This window comes from Perca flavescens, chromosome 23 (genome assembly GCF_004354835.1).
Source record: "Perca flavescens isolate YP-PL-M2 chromosome 23, PFLA_1.0, whole genome shotgun sequence".
Taxonomy (NCBI): domain Eukaryota; kingdom Metazoa; phylum Chordata; class Actinopteri; order Perciformes; family Percidae; genus Perca; species Perca flavescens.
Window position 1 is genome coordinate 3061697 of NC_041353.1, and position 26127 is coordinate 3087823.

Below are 26127 nucleotides of genomic sequence, written 5' to 3' on the forward strand. Positions count from 1 at the left end.
TTAGTTCGATTCTTTCTGGCAGAATTTATCATTATGATCAACTTAATTTATTTCCTGGATTTTGTATCATAACAGTCCCTAAATGTATGTAGAAATGCGGAAAATGGGATTCAAAACTCCTGGTTTAGGACCCTCCTTTATTGTGTCACTTCGCAAACCCAAACATCCACTTTTTCATCAAGTCTTCATGTTGTTTTGTCAGTGTGACTCAGGTCGGAGTGACAGTGACCTCTGAGTGTCAACACAATGAGGTTACCCAACAAACCCTGTCAGCCGTTAGAGCGCTGCAAGAGTTTACATCGTCAACACTAAACTCTTTTCAAAACGCTTGGGAATCACGTTTTCATCCATGAAGATGTTGTGTTGCTTAACTGTCATTTTTACATTACGTTACATTTCACTTAGCTGACCCTTTTACCCTTAAACAACTTCCAAAAGGTGCATTTAACCAGCAAGTTACAAACTCTGAGCAACCAGAATCACACAGAAGAAGTACATTAACTTCAAATAAGCCAAACTACCAAGTGCCACGTATATAGGGGCCACTTTTTATTTTATTTTTCACAAATTCTTGTTTCCTTCCATTGTGAGTTTTTAAGGGCCCTAAATAAACCTTCTTCTGTATTTTAATTCAGGCACTCAAATAAAGTGAAGACAAAGGCTGCACTATACAGCGATTATAGATCTCAAACTGCTTACTGAGATGAACATTAAAGTTAGTTTTGACCATCAAATACTTAATTATTAAAAGAAATTAAGAGTTTAAGATACCACCAGTCCATGCTATCCTTTTTATCAGTACACACACACACACAGGCACTCACTCACACACATACACACCATACACACACTCACTCACACACATACACACCACAGGCACTCTCACACACAGAGTCAACCATAAACAGCAAATACTCACTATAATATGACTTTTTTTGCAAATAAATGATTTAAAAGACTGTGATTTCCTCAATAAGATTTTTTGTTGGACCCAGGTAATCATAACAGCACAGAGGTCACACACACACACACACACACACACACACACACACACACACACACACACACACACACACACACACACACACACACACACACACACACACACACACACAGTAGTAGGTGATCCAATCAGAGCAGCAGTTAACTCTGATGATAAAAAGTCATGGTCTAACAGACAGACAGACAGACGGGTGCAGAGACAGACATGTTGCGGCCGGTGTTGGTGCTGCTGGTGGTTTGGACATGGACGAGCTCAGCGCTGGTCAGGTAGGAAACAATTACCTTCAATAATATCTGTGTACAAGATATACTTTTTATAATCATACTGGTTTAATATCTTTTTTTATACTTCTTGGACTTATTTCATTAAATCGCAGTCTTCAGCTATTTCAAAAGACCACAAAGCTTCTTTTGATTTGAGTTTGTCGACGGATAAGAAACAACGCTGGAGACCTTTTTTTTATTTACTATTTTTTACTCAGTAACGGATGTGATTTAAAATGTAGCAGAGGACAATACGTCAAACATAACAAACTAAGTTAAATGAGCGTGAAATGGACACAAAGAACTCACAGTAATGTGAGCAATTGTAATTCGTTACTTTCCACCTCTGACTGTTCCTTTAAAGGGATACGCCACCGTTTGTGGAAATAGTTCTTATCACGGTCTCCCCTGGCTGTAGAGAGGTGGCCCAACGCATTTTTTTGTCTCAGTGCAAGTAATTAGGTTGTTTTTTTTGTCTTTTGTTGGCTCACTTTTACTCACAACATGCTAACCGGCAACATAGGATTCCATTCACTACGCTAAGCTAACTAGCGGTGCTGCTGGTGTTGCACCGGACTAAAACAAAAAATGTGTTGGCCCACCTATCTACAGCTAGAGGAGACCCCACCTATCTACAGCTAGAGGAGACCTCACCTATCTACAGCTAGAGGAGACCTCACCTATCTACAGCTAGAGGAGACCCCACCTATCTACAGCTAGAGGAGACCCCACCTATCTACAGCTAGGGGAGACCCCACCTATCTACAGCTAGAGGAGACCCCACCTATCTACAGCTAGAGGAGACCCTACCTATCTACAGCTAGAGGAGACCCCACCTATCTACAGCTAGAGGAGACCCCACCTATCTACAGCTAGAGGAGACCCCACCTATCTACAGCTAGAGGAGACCCCACCTATCTACAGCTAGAGGAGACCCCACCTATCTACAGCTAGAGGAGACCCCACCTATCTACAGCTAGGGGAGACCCCACCTATCTACAGCTAGAGGAGACCCCACCTATCTACAGCTAGAGGAGACCCCACCCCCAGCTAGAGGAGACCCCACCTATCTACAGCTAGGGGAGACCCCACCTATCTACAGCTAGAGGAGACCCCACCTATCTACAGCTAGGGGAGACCCCACCTATCTACAGCTAGAGGAGACCCCACCTATCTACAGCTAGAGGAGACCCCACCTATCTACAGCTAGAGGAGACGGTGATGAGCCCTATTTCAACAAACGGTGGCGTATCCCTTCAAGAAATGAGATGAAAACCTATAAAACATCACTAAAAGTAAAAAATGGTAACAATCCCCCCAGGGTTCCACTGAGGCGCGTGCCTTCGATTCGTTCCCAGCTGCGGGCCAACGGCCTGCTGCAGGAGTTCCTGAAGGAGTCCCGCCCCGACATGTTTAATCGGCGCTACGCTCAGTGCTACCCGCCCGGCACGCCATCGCTGCGGCTGAGGCGCTCCAGCGAGAAGCTCTACAACTTCATGGACGTAAGAACAACAACTAGTCTCGCACTGCCACACAGCATTCTGGGATAGAAGAAGATAAGATGAGATACGATTTTAGTCTATATCCACAACGTTACACTTCCGGGATGCAAAATTACAAATCCCACTTTGTTCCACGCCAAGACCCGCCCTACGAAGCAGCTTGATTGGTTGGGGTTAGGCATTTCACCTCGAGTGGTTATGGTTAGGTTTGGGTTAAAACGCAATGTAAATAGCCCGGCATCCCAATACAAAATAAATTGTATCCCAATATTAAAAACATCTTATTTAAACTCAAAAATTAAAACATTTTAAAGGGGTCAAAAATATAAACACATAGCATTAAAATATAAGTGCTATGTTTAAAAGTGCTTTAAGAGGTAAAAAGTGCCACACAATAAATAACCATAAATAATTTAAAATACACCATAGAATAAAACCACACTGTTAGTAAAAATGCATCAAACCAATGGCATGTGTATCATTATGCTAAAATCTTGAGGCAAGTAATTCAATTTGTAATAATAATAATAATAATATATTAGTAATAGAGACAAAAGTACAATCAAATTATTAAAATATAGGTAAGGTAGAATAAGTTCTAAAGGACCACCAAGGCATCTTTAAAATATTTATAAAAAATAATTATTTAAATAAGTTACTTCTATATGCTGATGATATATTACTTGTCTCCAGTAATCCACAAATGTACCTACAATGTGTTCTTTAATTGACAATTTCTCCCAGATCTCAGGCTACAAAATCAATTGGACTAAGTCAGAAGTAATGCCGTTGTCTAAAAATTGCCATGGGATAACAAGGGACCATGGGCCATTTAGATGGGTCTCATCAGGCATGGTTTATCTGGGAATTATACCAGGATTGGAGGAAATCATGCAGATTAACTTTCAGCCAATTATTCAGGATATCCGAAATTTGTTACAGAACTGGAGTAAACTTACATTTACACTTGTGCTGCCACCATCCCATCTGAAAGAATACAATGAATATGTAGAATCCTTCATCTGGCAAGGGAAGAGACTCCTCTTTAATCTTACTAAATTGTATTCTGCTAAAAGTTCAGGCGGGCTCTCTCTTCCCAGAACTGACTGGTATCATTGGTCATTCTCGCAGCTGGCTAAAAATAATATGACATACAATGAAGCCCCTGCTTGGGTGCATATTGAAAAAGAACTAATTGCCCCCTTTCCATCGGAGGCCTTCTTGACACAGTTTGCCCGACCAATACCAGACCAAAATCCAGTTCTTAAATTCACTAGGGAAAGTTGGAAATTGTTACACCTACATTCAAAACAAACCCCATGGCTAACAACTAGAGCCTCAGTTTGGCACAACACCAAGCTACGAATAGATAAAAAGGCTTTCTGCTGGATACAATGGGCTAATAAGGGAATATGGTATTTAGATAACCTATATCAGGGCTCCAGACTAACTTCACTAGGAGCACAGTGGCCCCCTACTGAAAATTTTAGGGGCGCAACCAGAAAATTTAGGGGCACACACCGTAAATCAACATGCTAACCAAATATTCACATTTCTACTAATTCCCACTGTATTACTAATAAATACTTTGATAATAGATGCAGAAATTACAATGTGCTGTTTCAAATTCAGTGTCACTTTTGAAGATGCAACATAGAAGGCCCCATTGCTGTCATGACAGTAGACAAAATATTAAAAAAATATACCAACTCTGGTCTACAACTACAATGAATTCACCTTAAAATGAAACATGTATTGTTTAGGCTACTACCCTTAGGGTTGGGTACCTTTCGCATCTGAACCAATATTGGTACAGATACCTGAAATTATGTTAAATTTTTTCAGTACTTTCCCTCTGTAATTACAAAACAATTATTTCAGTTGTAAAAATAATTCCAAACCTATTTATCCTATGTACTTAGAACATTATGTTATTTTATTAGAATATGTTACACTCTAAAGAAATTAAACAAAAATAAAAATAAAACCCCTCTCTCCTTCCAAACCCGTCCCAACAACCTATTAAATTGAATAATTATTCATTTCTTACTCACTGTAACTGGTTTAGCCTGTTGTAGTTTCCTCATGACCGTTTTCAATTGCTCTTTAATGTTTCATGTAAAGCACTTTGAGTTGCCTTGTTGCTGAAAGGTGCTGTAGAAATAAAGTTGCCTTACAGCCTCAGCCTGTCAGTCAGTCCCCAGGGCACAGAGCCTCAGCCTGTCAGTCAGTCCCCAGGGCACAGTTGCACACTGTTGAGCCTGCTGCTTGTCTCAGAGGAAGAGTAACGTCAACAGCACCGTGACTGTTTTTAATATCATATAGCAGCAAACGCTGTCTGTGTGAAGTTTTTAAAACTGTAACCATACTTGAAACCACTTTATCGGCATCACTCACTGTGACTTCAACAAAACAGCCGACGTAGTTTGCGCCGATCGCACCTCTGCGTGTGTGTGTGTGTGTGTGTGTGTGTGTGTGTGTGTGTGTGTGTGTGTGTGTGTGTGTGTGTGTGTTTGTGTCAGAGCTCTGGTCTCTGTCAATTTTCAGAGAGGACAGATAAGCTTGCGCTTACGCGCTCAGGTACCTACGTTTCGACATTTAACGTGTAAAAAACGGGGACAAATTTGCTGGTCGCACATGTGCGACTGGATGTAAAATTCAGTCGCACACTCTCAAATTTTGGTCGCAGTCTGGAGCCCTGTATATGAGGGTGAACATGTGGTCTCATTTAATCACTTAAAACAAACTTGCAGGCTATCGAACACTGATTTTTGGAAATACCTCCAAATAAGACATTGTCTCCATGAAAAAAAAAATGGTCCTGACCCACCAATGGATGTACAGCTTATGTCTGCTGCTAACGGTTACAAAAAGGGGTTGGGCTCAGTTTTTTATGCCTATATTAGAGGTGCTAACGCACCTAACTTAAATAGTCTTAAAGTGGCATGGGAAAGAGATTTAGGGTGTGTGATCAAGGAAGAAGCTTGGAAACAGGTTGTTTTAAAATGGCATGCTAACGTTCGTGAAACTCCATCCCAGCTGATAAATTATAAAATTCTTAATAGATGCTACTGGACTCCAAGCAGATTGGCTAGACTTCAACTAAGGGATACTGCACTATGCTGGCGATGTAACAAAGATATAGGAACTATGGCTCATATGTTATATGAATGTGACATGGTGGAGGATATGTGGGAGAAAATCGTACAATTGGTTAACAATATTTATCGCCTTTAATTATATAAGAACCCTGCCTTGTGTATGTTGGGTATTGTACCGGAGGATACACACATATCTCGACAACAGACGCTATGGTGCCGTTTAGCTATGGTTTCTGGTTGCAGAGTCATTCTTAGACACTGGAAGTCAGACACACCTTCCTCATATGATGAATGGTTGGACCTTATGTCAAGCATTGCCAGCTATGAACGTGTGATATTTAGAACCTCAGGATGCTTTGATGTGTTTATGAAAATGTGGGGTCCTTTTCTCTCATTAACTGAGAATGTATCACCGGTATAAAAGGGGAAAAAAAAAGTCTTCCAAATTTATATCTTGCCTCTGTTTTGCTACCTACTATTACTGTAAAGTCTAAACATTATTTATCTTCTTCTTTGAGACCTGTATCCCTTTTTTTTTTATTATGTTTTATTTATTTATTTTATTTTTTTGTATGGGGGCATTATGCTGGGTTAAGGGGTTAAAAAAAAAAAAAAAGAGCAAAGCTGTCACTATTAACACTCATTTTCTGACTGTTCAAAAAAGTTAAATAAATAAAAAAAAATCTTTCCGCTGTAATGTCGAAAGAAAACCAATCATGATGCAAATAATAAACGTGTTTTTGCAGCACTAAAAAATAAAAATAAAATAATAATTAAAATAAAAACATTAAAATATTAGGTAGGACCTCCTCTGCAGGTAGAGATTAACCCCCGAAAGGAAGGAATAGTAAAATCGGAGAAACATGCTATAAAAGACGTAAATACAGAAATATTACAACAAATATAGCTTTTATTAATCATAAATTTGATTAAAGGGTTAGTCAGTGGTCTAATGTATTGTAGTGGGTATATCGTAGGGGTGGGAATCCCCAGAGGCCTCACGATACGATATCATCACGATACTTATGTCACGATACGATATTATTGCGATTTCATATTGCAATATTCTGCGATATATTGCAATGTATTACCTTTTTTCCAACTTCAAATTTTTCCCCAATTTCAAATGACGTCCCCAAAGGAAAATTTTGTCAACATCTGTTTTATCTAAAAATATACATGTCTCTGTTTGTTCATCTCACACAATTTTATTGCTGCAAAATCAGATTGTCAAGCAGACAAACTGACCAACACATATATAATAATCAATACTTGGCGTCTGTGTATCGATACACTATTGCCACGAAAAATATTGCGATACTATGCTGTATCGATTTTTTCCCCCACCCTTAGTCTACTGTATATAAATATTTGGCCTACATATATGGGCCAGAATCTGCCTTTGGGAGAGGAGGGGGCATTTCATAGTGGGGGGGCCTGTGTGTCCTCCCCCAGGGTTATTTTGAGCGTCAAAGACTTAATTTCCTGCATTCTGATAACTTTTATTCACCAATTTAAGTTGGAAATCCCTTTATTTAGCCTATATGCAAAGAAGGAAAACACAGATGACTATTCAAAATATATCATACCTGAGACTATTTAGCAGATGCACCGTGGCTCCGTCCGGCGCTTAGCCCCGCCCACGACGATTGCGATTGGTTTAAAGAAATGCCAAAAAAACAGAGCTCGTTTTTCTCCCATCCAGGAATGCTGTGTGGACTAGCCAGACCCTCCTTCGCAGCGCTGTGGAGGAAGGTCTGGCAATGCAAGACTAGATGGACTTGATTAATCCCACACTGGGGAAATTTCCTATGAGAAACATGTGCTATCACTGGTGTTCTTCTCAATACTTAGTTTATTTCGGTCATTTCTAACCTTCATTCAATACACTGGTCATACACAATAAGTAAACATAACAGTAATGCTTTTTCTTGCAATAAAATAAACAAACAAAAGATATACAGTACAGGCCAAAAGTTTGGACACACCTTCTCATCCAATGTTTTTCTTTATTTTAATGACTATTTACATTGTAGATTCTCACTGAAGGCATCAAAACTATGAATGAACACATATGGAATTATGTACTTAACAAAAAAGTGTGAAATAACTGAAAACATGTCTTATATTTAAGATTCTTCAAAGTAGCCACCCTTTGCTTTTTTTGATAACTCTGCAAACCCTTGGTGTTCTCTCAATGAGCTTCATGAGGTAGTCACCTGAAATGGTTTTCACTTCACAGGTGTGCTTTGTCAGGGTTAATTAGTGGAATTATTTCCCTTATTAATAAAAAAGCAAAGGGTGGCTACTTTGAGGAATCTAAAATATAAGACATGTTTTCAGTTATTTCACACTTTTTTGTTAAGTACATAATTCCATATGTGTTCATTCATAGTTTTGATGCCTTCAGTGAGAATCTAAAATGTAAATAGTCATGAAAATAAAAAGGAAACCCATTGAATGAGAAGGTGTTAGCCATGTTGTTTTAACATTATCATTCATACAAAGTGATCAAAGAATACCAACTGATGACGCCAATTAAAATGCTACACATAAGGAGTAGTAAGTCAGGCATCAAACCAGCAACCATTCCTCGTAACGCCACGTTTTGACAGTCTGACGTTGTGTGTCTGTTGTGTGTCTGTTGTGTGTCTGTTGTGTGTCTGTTGTGTGTCAGGCTCAGTACTACGGTGAAATCAGTTTGGGGACTCCAGCGCAGAACTTCTCTGTGATTTTTGACACCGGCTCATCTGACCTCTGGGTGCCGTCATCCTACTGCGTCAGCCAAGCCTGTGGTACGACACAACACTACACACACACACACACACACACACACACACACACACACACACACACACACACACACACACACACACACACAAAAACACACACGCACGCACACACACGCACGCACGCACGCACACACACACACACACACACACACACACACACACAAACACACACGCACTCACACATACTACACACACGCACACACACACACACACACACACACGCACGCACACACACGCAAACACACACACGCACACACGCAAACACACACACACACGCACACACGCAAACACACACACGCACACACACACTACGCACACACACTACACGCACACACGCACACACACAAACTACACACACACATGCACACACGCAAACACACACACACGCACACACGCAAACACACACACGCACACACACACTACGCACACACACTACACGCACACACGCACACACACAAACTACACACACACACACACACAACACACACACACACACACACACACACAAACACACACGCACTCACACATACTACACACACGCAAACACACACACGCACTCACACATACTACACACACACACACTACACACACAAACTACACACACACAGACTACACAAACAAACACACACACACGAATGGTTGTGCTTTTGAGTCAGGACAACATGACATGGTTTAGTGTGTTCCTGACTGTGATAAGAAGTTCAAGGTCTCCTGTGTGTGTGTGTGTGTGTGTGTGTGTGTGTGTGTGTGTGTGTGTTCGCAGGGTCACACAGGCGCTTCAGGGCGTTTGACTCCACGTCTTTCCACCATGATGGTCGGGTATTTGGGATTCACTACGGCTCAGGACACCTGATGGGAGTCATGGTCAGAGAAACACTGAAGGTCCATTTTTATTCTACTCAACAAAAATAAGTTTAAGTTTATGTCATCAAATGTGCTGTGAATACTTTGGGTATACTGGTGGCCGAATAAGTAAAGACACACACACAGTACAATAAGTAAAGACACACACACAGTACAATAAGTAAAGACACACACAGTACAAGAAGTAAGGACACACACAGTACAAAAAGTAAAGACACACACAGTACAAAAAGTAAAGACACACACAATACAAAAAGTAAAGACACACACAGTACAATAAGTAAAGACACACACAGTACAATAAGTAAAGACACACACAGTACAATAAGTAAGGACACACACAGTACAATAAGTAATGACACACAGTACAATAAGTAAAGACACACACACACACAGTACAATAAGTAAAGACACACACAGTACAATAAGTAAAGACACACACAGTACAAGAAGTAAGGACACACAATACAAAAAGTAAGGACACACAGTACAAGAAGTAAAGACACACAGTACAATAAGTAAGGACACACACAGTACAAGAAGTAAGGACACACACAGTACAAAAAGTAAAGACACACACAGTACAATAAGTAAAGACACACACAGTACAAGAAGTAAGGACACACACAGTACAATAAGTAAAGACACACACAGTACAAGAAGTAAGGACACACACAGTACAAGAAGTAAGGACACACACAGTACAAAAAGTAAAGACACACACAGTACAATAAGTAAAGACACACACAGTACAAGAAGTGAAGACACACACAGTACAATAAGTAAGGACACACACAGTACAAAAAGTAAAGACACACACAGTACAATAAGTAAGGACACACACAGTACAATAAGTGAAGACACACACAGTACAATAAGTAAGGACACACACAGTACAAAAAGTAAAGACACACACAGTACAATAAGTGAAGACACACACAGTACAATAAGTGAAGACACACACAGTACAATAAGTAAGGACACACACAGTACAAAAAGTAAAGACACACACAGTACAATAAGTAAGGACACACACAGTACAAGAAGTAAGGACACACACAGTACAAGAAGTAAGGACACACACAGTACAAAAAGTAAAGACACACACAGTAGAATAAGTAAAGACACACACAGTACAAGAAGTAAGGACACACACAGTACAATAAGTAAGGACACACACAGTACAAGAAGTGAAGACACACACAGTACAATAAGTAAAGACACACACAGTACAAGAAGTAAGGACACACACAGTACAATAAGTAAAGACACACACAGTACAATAAGTAAGGACACACAATACAAAAAGTAAGGACACACAGTACAAGAAGTAAGGACAGACACAGTACAATAAGTAAGGACACACAGTACAATAAGTAAAGACACACACAGTACAAGAAGTAAAGACACACACAGTACAAGAAGTAAGGACACACACAGTACAAGAAGTAAGGACACACACAGTACAAGAAGTGAGGACACACACAGTACAAGAAGTAAAGACACACACAGTACAATAAGTACAGACGCACACAGTACAATAAGTAAGGACACACACTGTACAATAAGTAAGGACACACACACAGTACAATAAGTAAGGACACACACAGTACAATAAGTAAGGACACACACAGTACAATAAGTAAGGACAGACACAGTACAATAAGTAAAGACACACATAGTACAATAAGTAAGGACACACACAGTACAATAAGTAAGGACACACACACAGTACAATAAGTAAGGACATACACAGTACAATAAGTAAGAACACACACACAGTACAATAAGTAAAGACACACACACACAGTACAATAAGTAAGGACACACACACAGTACAATAAGTAAGGACACACACACAGTACAATAAGTAAGGACACACACAGTACAATAAGTAAGGACACACACAGTACAATAAGTAAGGACACACACACACAGTACAATAAGTAAGGACACACACAGTACAATAAGTAAGGACATACACAGTACAATAAGTAAGGACACACACACAGTACAATAAGTAAAGACACACACACACAGTACAATAAGTAAGGACACACACACAGTACAATAAGTAAGGACACACACACAGTACAATAAGTAAGGACACACACAGTACAATAAGTAAGGACACACACACACAGTACAATAAGTAAGGACACACACACAGTACAATAAGTAAGGACACACACAGTACAATAAGTAAGGACACACACACACAGTACAATAAGTAAGGACACACACAGTACAATAAGTAAGGACACACAGTACAATAAGTAAGGACACACACAGTACAATAAGTAAGGACACACACAGTACAATAAGTAAGGACACACACAGTACAATAAGTAAGGACACACACAGTACAATAAGTAAGGACACACACACAGTACAATAAGTAAAGACACACACACACAGTACAATAAGTAAGGACACACACACAGTACAATAAGTAAGGACACACACAGTACAATAAGTAAAGACACACACAGTACAATAAGTAAGGACACACACACACACACACAGTACAATAAGTAAGGACACACACAGTACAATAAGTAAGGACACACACACACACAGTACAATAAGTAAGGACACACACAGTACAATAAGTAAGGACACACACACACACAGTACAATAAGTAAGGACACACACAGTACAATAAGTAAGGACACACACAGTACAATAAGTAAGGACACACACAGTACAATAAATAAGTAAGGACACACACAGTACAATAAGTAAGGAAACACAGTACAATAAGTAAGGACACACACAGTACAATAAGTAAGGACACACACAGTACAATAAGTAAGGACACACACAGTACAATAAGTAAGGACACACACAGTACAATAAGTAAGGACACACAGTACAATAAGTAAGGACACACACAGTACAATAAGTAAGGACACACACAGTACAATAAGTAAGGACACACACACAGTACAATAAGTAAAGACACACACACACAGTACAATAAGTAAAGACACACACACACAGTACAATAAGTAAAGACACACACAGTACAATAAGTAAGGACACACACACAGTACAATAAGTAAGGACACACACAGTACAATAAGTAAAGACACACACAGTACAAGAAGTAAGGACACACACAGTACAATAAGTAAAGACACACACAGTACAATAAGTAAAGACACACACACAGTACAATAAGTAAGGACACACACAGTACAATAAGTAAGGACACACACAGTACAATAAGTAAAGACACACACAGTACAATAAGTAAGGACACACACAGTACAATAAGTAAGGACACACACAGTACAATAAGTAAGGACACATACAGTACAATAAGTAAGGACACACACAGTACAATAAGTAAGGACACACACAGTACAATAAGTAAGGACACACACAGTACAATAAGTAAGGACACACACAGTACAAGAAGTAAAGACACACACAGTACAATAAGTAAGGACACACACACAGTACAATAAGTAAGGACACACACAGTACAATAAGTAAAGACACACACACAGTACAATAAGTAAGGACACACACAGTACAATAAGTAAGGACACACACAGTACAATAAGTAAGGACACACACAGTACAATAAGTAAGGACACACACAGTACAATAAGTAAGGACACACAGTACAATAAGTAAGGACACACACAGTACAATAAGTAAGGACACACACAGTACAATAAGTAAAGACACACAGTACAATAAGTAAGGACACACACAGTACAATAAGTAAAGACACACACAGTACAATAAGTAAGGACACACACAGTACAATAAGTAAGGACACACACAGTACAATAAGTAAGGACACACACACAGTACAATAAGTAAGGACACACAGTACAATAAGTAAGGACACACACAGTACAATAAGTAAGGACACACACACACAGTACAATAAGTAAGGACACACACAGTACAATAAGTAAGGACACACACACACACACAGTACAATAAGTAAGGACACACACAGTACAATAAGTAAGGACACACACACACAGTACAATAAGTAAGGACACACACAGTACAATAAGTAAGGACACACACACACACACAGTACAATAAGTAAGGACACACACAGTACAATAAGTAAGGACACACACAGTACAATAAGTAAGGACACACACACACAGTACAATAAGTAAGGACACACACAGTACAATAAGTAAGGACACACAGTACAATAAGTAAGGACACACACAGTACAATAAGTAAGGACACACACAGTACAATAAGTAAGGACACACACAGTACAATAAGTAAGGACACACAGTACAATAAGTAAGGACACACACAGTACAATAAGTAAGGACACACACAGTACAATAAGTAAGGACACACACAGTACAATAAGTAAGGACACACACACAGTACAATAAGTAAAGACACACACACACACAGTACAATAAGTAAAGACACACACACAGTACAATAAGTAAAGACACACACAGTACAATAAGTAAGGACACACACACAGTACAATAAGTAAGGACACACACAGTACAATAAGTAAAGACACACACAGTACAAGAAGTAAGGACACACACACAGTACAATAAGTAAAGACACACACAGTACAATAAGTAAAGACACACACACAGTACAATAAGTAAGGACACACACAGTACAATAAGTAAAGACACACACACAGTACAATAAGTAAAGACACACACAGTACAATAAGTAAGGACACACACAGTACAATAAGTAAGGACACACACAGTACAATAAGTAAGGACACATACAGTACAATAAGTAAGGACACACACAGTACAATAAGTAAGGACACACACAGTACAAGAAGTAAAGACACACACAGTACAATAAGTAAGGACACACACACAGTACAATAAGTAAGGACACACACAGTACAATAAGTAAAGACACACACAGTACAATAAGTAAAGACACACACACAGTACAATAAGTAAGGACACACACAGTACAATAAGTAAAGACACACACAGTACAATAAGTAAGGACACACACAGTACAATAAGTAAGGACACACACAGTACAATAAGTAAGGACACACACAGTACAATAAGTAAGGACACACACAGTACAATAAGTAAAGACACACACAGTACAATAAGTAAGGACACACACACAGTACAATAAGTAAGGACACACACAGTACAATAAGTAAAGACACACACACAGTACAATAAGTAAGGACACACACAGTACAATAAGTAAGGACACACACAGTACAATAAGTAAGGACACACACAGTACAATAAGTAAGGACACACACAGTACAATAAGTAAGGACACACACAGTACAATAAGTAAAGACACACACAGTACAATAAGTAAGGACACACACAGTACAATAAGTAAAGACACACACAGTACAATAAGTAAGGACACACACAGTACAAGAAGTAAGGACACACACAGTACAATAAGTAAAGACACACACAGTACAATAAGTAAGGACACACACACAGTACAATAAGTAAGGACACACACAGTACAATAAGTAAAGACACACACAGTACAATAAGTAAGGACACACACAGTACAAGAAGTAAGGACACACACAGTACAATAAGTAAAGACACACACAGTACAATAAGTAAGGACACACACAGTACAATAAGTAAGGACACACACAGTACAATAAGTAAAGACACACACACAGTACAATAAGTAAGGACACACACAGTACAATAAGTAAGGACACACACAGTACAATAAGTAAGGACACACACAGTACAATAAGTAAAGACACACACACAGTACAATAAGTAAGGACACACACAGTACAATAAGTAAGGACACACACAGTACAATAAGTAAGGACACACACAGTACAATAAGTAAGGACACACACAGTACAATAAGTAAGGACACACACAGTACAATAAGTAAAGACACACACAGTACAATAAGTAAGGACACACACAGTACAATAAGTAAAGACACACACAGTACAATAAGTAAGGACACACACAGTACAAGAAGTAAGGACACACACAGTACAATAAGTAAAGACACACACAGTACAATAAGTAAGGACACACACACAGTACAATAAGTAAGGACACACACAGTACAATAAGTAAAGACACACACAGTACAATAAGTAAGGACACACACAGTACAAGAAGTAAGGACACACACAGTACAATAAGTAAAGACACACACAGTACAATAAGTAAGGACACACACACAGTACATCTGCAATGTTTGTAAAGATCGTACCAAACTAACTGTAAGAGCGTGTGAGTCTCTGGCCCTTTGCTGTGTGTCATCCCCTCTGTCCCCCTTTCCTATCTTCACTGTCTAATAGGGATACACAATACACCAAATCCAGATTTTTGGGGTTCGGCCTAATACCGAATCCACTGGTTAAGATTCTGCTGAATCCGAAACCGAATACCGAATCCATCGTCTGGTTAACATAAGTTTTTAGCAGTTTTTAGCTGGGACTCTCCTTCCTTTGCTGTACCTGAAGTTGCTGCATTCTGGCTGCTGTCTGGAGAGTCCTTCGTGAACAACTCATATTCTTCCAGATGTTTCAGACCAGATGTTGTAACAGCGGCCATGTTGTGTATAGTTTAGGGTCCTCGCCACCACCAGACCAATCAGCATTGATCAGATTGAACATGTAGCTGGACTTGAATGGCCTTCTTTTGACTGAAAGTGCTGCCAAACAACAACTTTTTCTGCTCACCAGATCCATGTCCACTTCCTCCCAGCCTGCTGCATTGAACGCTGCACCTACGTAAACACCTTCCCGTAATCAACGGCGCCGTCAAATATGGCGACCAGCGTAGCGCGCGGAGTGCAAGCGTAGGGTTCGGTTCTGTGGGAAAAAATGTAAGGTTTGGCAGAAACCAGAACCCCGTCAAAAAACCCAATATTCCCCAAACATCCCTAGCCTGGGAAAACCCTGACGAACTTCAGGGCAAATTTGAGATTTGCTCTGCAAGTCCATCTGGCCACGAGCCCATTCGAGCCCATTTTCAATTTCTCCAAATCGAGGCACTGAACACAACCTTTGAGGTGGGCTTTACACAATGAAGATAGCGCAGCGATGGCGAGCAGCTTCTTGTTTACATTCAACATGACGGATGTCACTGCCCAATATGAGTGGAGTGCAGATGTGAGTCGCGCATGCGTCACTTTGCGACAAGTAGCCTCCAAGATGCTAACAGCTTTTTGAGCTAACTCAGTCTATCATTGATATATACTATGACAGTCTATAAGCTAACGTTAGCAATCAAACAATCATAGATAGCTAAAAGGTTTTTGAAATGATTTCCATCTTCTGTCATTGTATCTAAAGAGAAAGTTTTTATTATTTTATGGATTTCACAAATTTCAGTATGACACATTTGCTTTTTTTGATAACTCTGCAAACCCTTGGTGTTCTCTCAATGAGCTTCATGAGGTAGTCACCTGAAATGGTTTTACCTTCACAGGTGTGCTTTGTCAGGGTTAATTAGTGGAAGTTTTTCCCTTATTAATAAAAAAAAGCAAAGGGTGGCAACTCTGAAGAATCTGAAATATAAGACATGTTTTCAGTTATTTCACACTTTTTTGTTAAGTACATAATTCCATATGTGTTCATTCATAGTTTTGATGCCTTCAGTGAGAATCTACAATGTAAATAGTCCAAACTTTTGGCCTGTACTGTACGTCACCCTGATCGTTGTTTTGATTGGTTGAAGGACTATCCAATTGCACCCAGAGGCATTTGAGCGGCTTCCGTTGGTGGTCCGAGCAAGGGCGTCCATTTTGGAAATGGGCTGTGAATGAAGCTTCCCCAGACCCTTCTCAGTCACAACTGAGAAGGGTCTGGTGTCAACCAGGCTAGTGCATCCCTGCTGTCTAATAAAAGATCTGTTTTCCTAACAAAAGAACAAACTCTCTTCAGTATACGGGCTGTGAAAGATTTTAAGATTTGTTTTGAATCCATGTAGTTGAAGAAGCTGAAGATGTACTCTGTTTTATAATACTCCTCTGGTCCAGGTCGGGGGTCTGTCCATCCTGAACCAGGAGTTCGGGGAGTCAGTCTATGAGCCCGGATCTGCATTTGTAATGGCGAAGTTCGACGGTATTCTGGGGATGGGTTACCCGTCCCTGGCAGAGATCCTTGGAAACCCCGTTTTCGACAACATGTTGGCGCAGAGGACGGTGGATGAGCCGGTTTTTTCCTTCTACCTCAGCAGGTGAGATCCCCCTTTTCCAGCCCTATGACTAACAAGTGTGTCTATTTTGAAGCATTCGCACTGGGAGCTCACCAGTACAACCAGTTTTTGTGGTTTTCAAACTGGAGTCCAGTGTCCTCCAGGAGACAATAGTCAAGCTCGCAAGGATCCACTGAGTTTTCGGTGTTCAACGGGTTTCAGGAAAGGGTTGGAAGGGATCTAGGGTTTCCAAAAAAGGGTTTCCAGTGATGCAGGAGGTCTAATTGTGCTTTCAGGAGAGTCCAAACAGCTAAAGACTTCCGGCGATCTCCAAGAGTTTAAGGAGGATCCAAAGGGTTACAAAGGTTTAGAGTAGAGGGTGACACAGGACACAGGAATCAATTGTCGCTCCCATCCCATCAGGAGCCCACGAAAATACTCCCGTCACATCCCGATCATGTGACTGCCCCCCTCCAAAAAATCCTATCCTGCAAATTCCCGAGAGACTCCCGAATCCCGCTCCCATTTCGTTCCCTATTTCATGAACACGCACTTCACACCGCGAGCAGGCTTGCGCGCCACCAGGCGGAAAAGAGAGAAAGAAAACGAGACGTTGTCCGTCGCTGTCTGGAGGATAACTAGCCAGTTGATATTCCGTGTGTGCGTTTGGTTAATCACGGTCAAATCACTGAGGTTGCCTTGGAATTTAGGCTACACTATACATGCATTACCTGCAGGCCTAGGCCATTTCATTACCTGCAGGTCTAGGCCATTTCATTACCTGCAGGTTTAGGCCATTTCATTACCTGCAGGTCTAGGTAACATGCATTACCTGCAGGCCTAGGTAATATGCATTACCTGCAGGTCTAGGCCATTTCATTACCTGCAGGCCAAGGTAACATGCATTACCTGCAGGTCTAGGTAACATGCATTACCTGCAGGCCAAGGTAACATGCATTACCTGCAGGTCTAGGTAACATGCATTACCTGCAGGTCTAGGTAACATGCATTACCTGCAGGCCAAGGTAACATGCATTACCTGCAGGTCTAGGTAACATGCATTACCTGCAGGCCAAGGTAACATGCATTACCTGCAGGTCTAGGTAACATGCATTACCTGCAGGTCTAGGTAACATGCATTACCTGCAGGCCAAGGTAACATGCATTACCTGCAGGTCTAGGTAACATGCATTACCTGCAGGCCTAGGTAACATGCATTACCTGCAGGCCTAGGCCATTTCATTACCTAATTCTAATTTCTCCTCCGTGGTTTGATAAGAAAGTGTTTGGGATCCATTAGCAGGGAATAAACAAAGATCAACAAAATGTGATTTTTGTCCCTGCAGGAAAACAAGTAGCAGCAACCCAGAAGGCGAACTGTTGCTAGGCGGAATTGACAAGTTGTTGTACAGTGGACCAATCAACTGGCTCCCGGTGACTGCTAAGGGATACTGGCAGATTAAGATGGACAGGTTTCTCACATCTTTTTAATATTGTGATTTGAGTGTTATACATCATTAAATTAATCAAATAGGAGTCCCGTACTAACAAGAAGTGCTAATTTTCAAAATCCTGACCTCTGTGTATGTTTCAGTGTCGCGGTGCAAGGTGTGAGTTCTTTCTGTCCTCATGGTTGTCAGGCGATTGTCGATACTGGAACCTCCCTCATCGCTGGACCGACTACCGACATCCTCAAACTCCAGCAGCTGATTGGAGCCACACCCTCAAACATAAACGAGGTTAAACAAAATTTAATTTTATAATCTAAATCTTATTAATAAATTACAAACAAGTAGACATTTCGGGAGAATACTTGAAGCGTAACTCTTGTCAAAATGCAACTTAGGGTCTTTTTGTGAATGTACCCGAGTCAAACTTTCGTTTAAAAGCATAATTAGGACGTAAAAAACACTTCTTTTTTTTTAAAGATTCTTTTTTGGGGGCTTTTCCCTTTATTGTGTAGAGACAGTGGATAGACATGAAAGGGGGAGAGAGATGGGGGATGACACTCAGTAAATGGATTTGAACCCACGCCGCTGCAGGACTCAACATGGGGCGAATGCTCTTACTGGGTGAGCTAGAGGCCGCCCCGGCAACGCCACTTTTAAGATTGACCGTATTCTTGTTTTATGATGATTTTATGACTACGATAGCATCAAAATCACTATTTTTAAAACGCTAAGAAGGCTCGACACATCATGAAACTTTGCTCCAAGTATCACCAGGAGCTCTACACCTTAACTCCAGCATTGACAACATTGGTTGTGTTCACAGAGTTTACTAAAAAAAAAAGAAAGGTTTTAACAACTCACCATAGTTTGTTAAAACCTTTCTTTCAATCTCTGAATGCGAATGAACGGACTCCCCAGGAGGAAATGTCATTCTTATATGAGGCTCCTTTTTCAACTACAAGGTCAATATTGTTTTTCACTAACGACAAAACAACGAATATCCGTGCATTTATATGGAGCTAAGCTTTAGGAGCTTTCCATCTTTACTCTCCTCCCTGTTACGCTGCATTCGGAGATCGACTCTGTTTGACTGGCGAGATGGACATCAACCGGAAAACCCAACAGCTACAGTGAGTTGGTGAAAACCTTTCTTTTTAGTAAACTCTGGGTAAAGAAACAATGTTCTCAATGCCTTTGTTAAGGTGTAGAGCCCTTGGTGATACTTGGAGCAAAGTCTCATGTTGTGTCGAGCTTTCTCAGTGGTTTAAAAATAACTATTTTGATGCGATCATAGTAGTGCTCCTAGCACTCCCGAAAAACGAGACTTCACTAAATCTTAAAAATGGCCTTTCCGTCCTAATTATGCTTTTAAACTAAAGTTTGACTCGGGTACAGTCACAAAAAGAGGTTGCATTTTGGCGAGAATTACGCTTTAAAACTTAAAAATAGAAGCGGCATCTGAACTGTATACTGGTTTTAGCAAAACGTGTTACAACATTTAATTTCATTTAACTGTTCCCTTTTGTATGTGTTTCAGTACCTTATTGACTGTGCCAGGTTGTCTAGTTTACCTCATGTGACATTTGTACTCGGAGGAATAGAGTACACACTGACTGCTGCGCAATACGTTAGGAAGGTTTGTCAAATGTTTTGAATCCAACCTTTTGCTTCTGTAAAATACAGGTTATATTATATATTTGTCATTTGTTTGATGGACCCATGCACTTTAGATGTTTCGGTAACACTTTACTTGAAGGTATCTACATAAGAGTGACATAACAATGACATGACACTGTCATGTGTTCATGACAGTGTCATGTCACATGATCCATAAAGCTTGTTTTATGGTTGTGCGGAGGCTCCACGCAGAGATTTCACCGTAGCCTACTTAAGTGGCCTGAAGGTTATACTTGTGCGCTGGTGTGTGCATCGAGCCAGCGTGTGTGTGGGAAGACGCTGCCTCTGCAAAATATTCTCAGGAAGGAACTGGTTTTGGAGGAACATTTGCACCCCGCAGAAGAAAACGCCACATACAATATTAAATGAAGTTAACTGTTGACACAATACAGTAACGTGAGCTATTTAAATTATCTGATACATGGTGAAACCTCATTGGCTCTTACCAGTGTATCTCCTTGTGTACTTTGTCCTCAGTAATCCCAACAAATCAGTCCCATAACATCAGTTCGTTAGAGAGGAAATGCCCTAAACATATTCCTTGTAAATCTTTACAATCCTACCCCAAAAAAACCAAGCAGGCCTTGCCTTGTTGCACCGTCCAAATTTTCTTCAATACTTTTCCATTTGAAACAAAGTGTCTCCCCTTTTCTTTAAGACCACGGTGGGATATTGGAAGCAGGAGAAGTTAACCCTCTCCTTGATTTCATGATGTTTACGGAGAAGGACAACATGGCATCATGACTTTGCGTAAATATACACGCCACTTTCATAAAGCAAAATGGCGTTGTTATTGTACGCATTTTCAGCTATCCACGTGTATGCCTACGCTGTATACAGCTGATGTAAACATACCCACCGCGTGGCCTCGCCACGTTGCGTATTATCGCGAGAACGTGACGTACTATCGCGAGAACAACGTCACACGCCTAAAAAAAAAAAAAAGGTTGGGTTTAGGAAAAGAACACAGGGAAAGGCTTTAGTAACAAAACTGACAAAAACACGGAAAATAACGACAAAAACACGCTTAGGAACACAATAAATGGTTGGGTTTAGGAAAGAAACATTGGGTAAGGCTTATTAAAACAAAAAATAAAAACTGCAGAAAAATCGCGAAAGGTGAGCGTCAGGCTACGGCGTATCTCCGACACAGAAGCATTAAACGTTGTTAGCCCTAATCCTAGTTTTAACCCTAATCTAACTTTAACCCTAACTTGTCATGACAAAAACCAAATGACCAATGACTTATTTACAATGTTTGACACGTTCACGACAGTGTCATGTCACTCTTATGTAGATACCTTCAAGTAAAGTGTAACCGATGTTTCTATGTTTTGTCTGTTTTTACATCTACCTCTGAGAGAAACGATAATTCATTCAGCTATATTATTATGGTTGACGTGACAAATAAACATTAAAGGAATACGCCACCGTTTGTGGAAATAGTTCTTATCACGGTCTCCCCTGGCTGTAGATAGGTGGGCCAACACATTTTTTGTCTCAGTGCAAGTAAGTAGGTTGGTTTTTTTGTTTTTCGTTGGCTCACTTTTACTCACAACATGCTAACCGGCAACATAGGATTCCATTCACTACGCTAAGCTAACTAGCGGCGGCGCTGCCAGTGTTGCACCGGACTAAAACAATGCATGCACAAAAAATGTGTTGGCCCACCTATCTACAGCTAGGGGAGACCCCACCTATCTACAGCTAGAGGAGACCTCACCTATCTACAGCTAGAGGAGACCCCACCTATCTACAGCTAGAGGAGACTCCACCTATCTACAGCTAGGGGAGACCCCACCTATCTACAGCTAGAGGAGACCCCACCTATCTACAGCTAGAGGAGACCCCACCTATTTACAGCTAGGGGAGAACCCACCTATCTACAGCTAGGGGAGACCCCACCTATCTACAGCTAGAGGAGACCCCACCTATTTACAGCTAGGGGAGAACCCACCTATCTACAGCTAGGGGAGACCCCACCTATCTACAGCTAGAGGAGACCCCACCTATCTACAGCTAGGGGAGACCTCACCTATCTACAGCTAGAGGAGACCCCACCTATCTACAGCTAGAGGAGACCCCACCTATCTACAGCTAGAGGAGACCCCACCTATCTACAGCTAGAGGAGACCCCACCTATTTACAGCTAGGGGAGAACCCACCTATCTACAGCTAGGGGAGACCCCACCTATCTACAGCTAGAGGAGACCCCACCTATCTACAGCTAGGGGAGACCCCACCTATCTACAGCTAGAGGAGACCCCACCTATCTACAGCTAGAGGAGACCCCACCTATCTACAGCTAGAGGAGACCCCACCTATCTACAGCTAGGGGAGACCCCACCTATCTACAGCTAGGGGAGACCCCACCTATCTACAGCTAGGGGAGACCCCACCTATCTACAGCTAGAGGAGACCCCACCTATCTACAGCTAGAGGAGACCCCACCTATCTACAGCTAGGGGAGACCCCACCTATCTACAGCTAGGGGAGACCCCACCTATCTACAGCTAGGGGAGACCGTGATGAGCCCTATTTCAACAAACGGTGGCGTATCCCTTTAACATAAATACACTAAACATCTACAAAAGTCATGTCTCTGTCTGTCTCTCTGTCTCCAGGAGATGCTTGGCAACAGGATGTTTTGTTTCAGTGGGTTCCAGGCCGTGGACATGTTTTCCGCCGATGGCCCCCTGTGGATTCTGGGAGATGTTTTTCTTACAGAGTTTTACAGCATCTTTGACAGAGGACAGGATCGTGTTGGCTTTGCCTCTGCTAGGCACCCAACCATACCTAACCCATCGGTTATCTTTGACTGACAACTACAGTATATCATCAATAAATACTGTTTAATGAAAATGACCATAACAGAATTTTGTAATTCTTACAAAGACACCAACACAAATAGCACTGATTTGTAACTAGCTAGCAGCGTTGTGCTTACGCTATACATCATCATACATACATACATCATTAAAGGACAAATCTGGCGCAAAATTAAACTAGGGGTTAATAACACGTGTGTACCAAGTTGACCGTTCTCTGGGATATGTTTTTCACGCTAATCGAATGTGATCAGTTTTATCACAAACCGCTAATTAGCTTATAACGCTAGTAGTCGGGGCGGAGGGTAAAGTAAAAAGAAATCGCTATTTCTACACTATGAACAAGGCTCAAAATAGCACCACACTTTGTAAGCGTACAGACAGTTTATTAAAAAGATAGTTTAGAAAGACAATACCGTTTACATATACAGGCGGGCGCCATCTTGGGGAAAACAGTCACTACCAGCCGAACGCTGTTCAACCAGTAACATAGCTCAAACTTCTATTTTTTTTAAAACACTCTTTTTCATAAACTGTCTTTACACTTACAAAGTTCTCAATGCTTTGGTTTACATGTAGGGACTCTCATTATGCTACCGTGGAAGTGTGGTGCTATTTTGAACCTTGTTAGTGGTATAAATTGGCGATTTCTTTTTACTTTCCTCGTGCCCCGACGACTAGCTTGTAACAGTTAATTAGCGGTTTGCGCTAAAACTGGTCACATTCGATTACCATGAAAACATATCCCAGAGAATGGTTGACTCGGTACACGTGTGGTATTAACCCCCTAGGTTCATTTTGCGCCAGATTTGTCCTTTAAGGACAAACAACCACTATTGGCTGAACTGTTAAGTATGGCCCTGCTGACACCATTCTTCATGTTTGGTGACCCATTGACAAATCAGTCATGTTTTTTTTTAAAAGTACAGTTTTTAGTGATTCAGCAGCAGCAACAGATACCGTATATTCATAACTTCAGTTACATTTACAAAAACAGACAAACTGTTATCACATGAAGACAGAGAGTTTGTGCTAGAAAATGTTATATTAACCTCTTAAGTCCAGTCAGTTATCCTGAGTACTTGAATTTAATCAGCAGTCACAACATTTGAGTGTTGAAACCAAAACGGATGTCTGTTCAGCTGCAGATCCTCTAATGGCCACCAGATGACATCCAAGAAAACGCTGACTGTATTAAACTGAGTGGGTAAACACTAGCCTGACATTGTCAGAATCTGAGTCTGATGCTCCTCCATTGGGCTGTGATTACGGGGCATGTTTCAACCGAACCAGAAAAGAAAATGCCTCTGCACTCAATTGGATAGACCTACAACCTATCAGAGCAACAGATAGACCTACAATCAATCAGAGCAACAGATAGACCTACAACCAATCAGAGCAACAGATAGACCTACAACCAATCAGAGCAACAGATAGACCTACAACCAATCAGAGCAACAGATAGTCCTATATGTGACGTTGCCAAATCCTGTAGGAAGGACGGCAAAAACATCTTTCCGATCGACATATTCCTTGATGGCGGTTCTCTGTTCCTCTTTTAAAATTAATGTGCTGTCAATATCTTCTATAACAGACGTGATGGAGGAATCTACACATCTCAATCTTCCAGCGGCAGCCGTCTTTGTTGTAAACAAATTTAACCCAAGCGCTCTTTGGTGACGTGGTGGATTAGGTTACTGTTGATCAACTGTCCATCATCGTATAAAGCCCGCCCCCTGACAATTTGCTAGTATAACACTAGCCTCGTCAGACCGTCCTGATCTGGCGAGCTCCAGTTTTCCACCCGCAGATCAGTCTGGCATCTTGAGATAGAGAAAATTTGGAGCCATTCGCCAAACGACTGACCAATCAGCGTTGGTTTCGAGGCGGGTTTAGGTGTGACGCAACGAGAAGCGACTGTTCGGTTTAAACAACGTGGCAGCTTTCACGGATGAGATGAGCGAAGCTATCGCAGCAAGTTTTATCCGAACTAGAAAGTATTCCTTCATTGAAAGAAGAGCAAAAAACAGCATTTTCTCGGAGGAAAAGATGTTTCTGCTCTTCTCCCGACTGGTTTCGGCAAGAGTTTGATCTGATTGGTTGTTTTGGCCCGTCTATCACCAACTATAGGTGGTGATAGACAGATGGTTTATCCAATCAGCTAACCAGGATTTTCGCCCCTTCCCAAAAGTTCTCCAACGGAAAGTTCCCAGATGGATATGCCGAGCAAATACAAAGCGATCCATCTGGCGGAGTCAGGTTAATAAAGCCCGCCCCCTGACAATTTGATTGGTCCACACAGCTCTGGTTCGAGCACTTTCGCTTCACAACGGATCAAGTCCAGACCAAACTTCCTGACCTCAAATGTTGTGAGCGGGGCTAAGTTTGACCGGCATCCAGGCTAGGCTAACACCCAACTTTTCTCGACAGTCAACACATTGTTTCCACAACAGTTTCAGCTCTTGATTTCACTTCTTCTAATGTGAGTTGTCTTCCAT

At 40.9% G+C, this 26127-nt stretch overlaps 1 protein-coding gene across 1 annotated transcript; it reads left to right on the forward strand.

The window, feature by feature from the left end:
• Positions 1-1190: 1190 nt before the first annotated feature.
• nots (nothepsin) lies at positions 1191-23667 on the forward strand. The gene is made up of 9 exons (XM_028570612.1): positions 1191-1269; positions 2588-2768; positions 8547-8664; positions 9425-9543; positions 17516-17715; positions 19020-19145; positions 19268-19412; positions 20662-20760; positions 23426-23667. Exons 1-9 carry the CDS (start codon positions 1208-1210, stop codon positions 23621-23623), a joined length of 1248 nt encoding a protein of 415 aa, XP_028426413.1. The 5' UTR covers positions 1191-1207; the 3' UTR covers positions 23624-23667.
• Positions 23668-26127: the final 2460 nt, after the last annotated feature.

What these genes read in the sequence shown, in the direction of transcription:
- nots (XM_028570612.1), top strand. Translation starts at nt 1,208, where the DNA reads ATGTTGCGGCCGGTGTTGGTGCTGCTGGTGGTTTGGACATGGACGAGC. An exon ending in AGCTCTACAACTTCATGGAC is followed by an intron (nt 2,769 to 8,546) that starts GTAAGAACAACA and finishes GTTGTGTGTCAG; the next exon opens with GCTCAGTACTACGGTGAAAT. An exon ending in TGGCAGATTAAGATGGACAG is followed by an intron (nt 19,146 to 19,267) that starts GTTTCTCACATC and finishes TGTATGTTTCAG; the next exon opens with TGTCGCGGTGCAAGGTGTGA.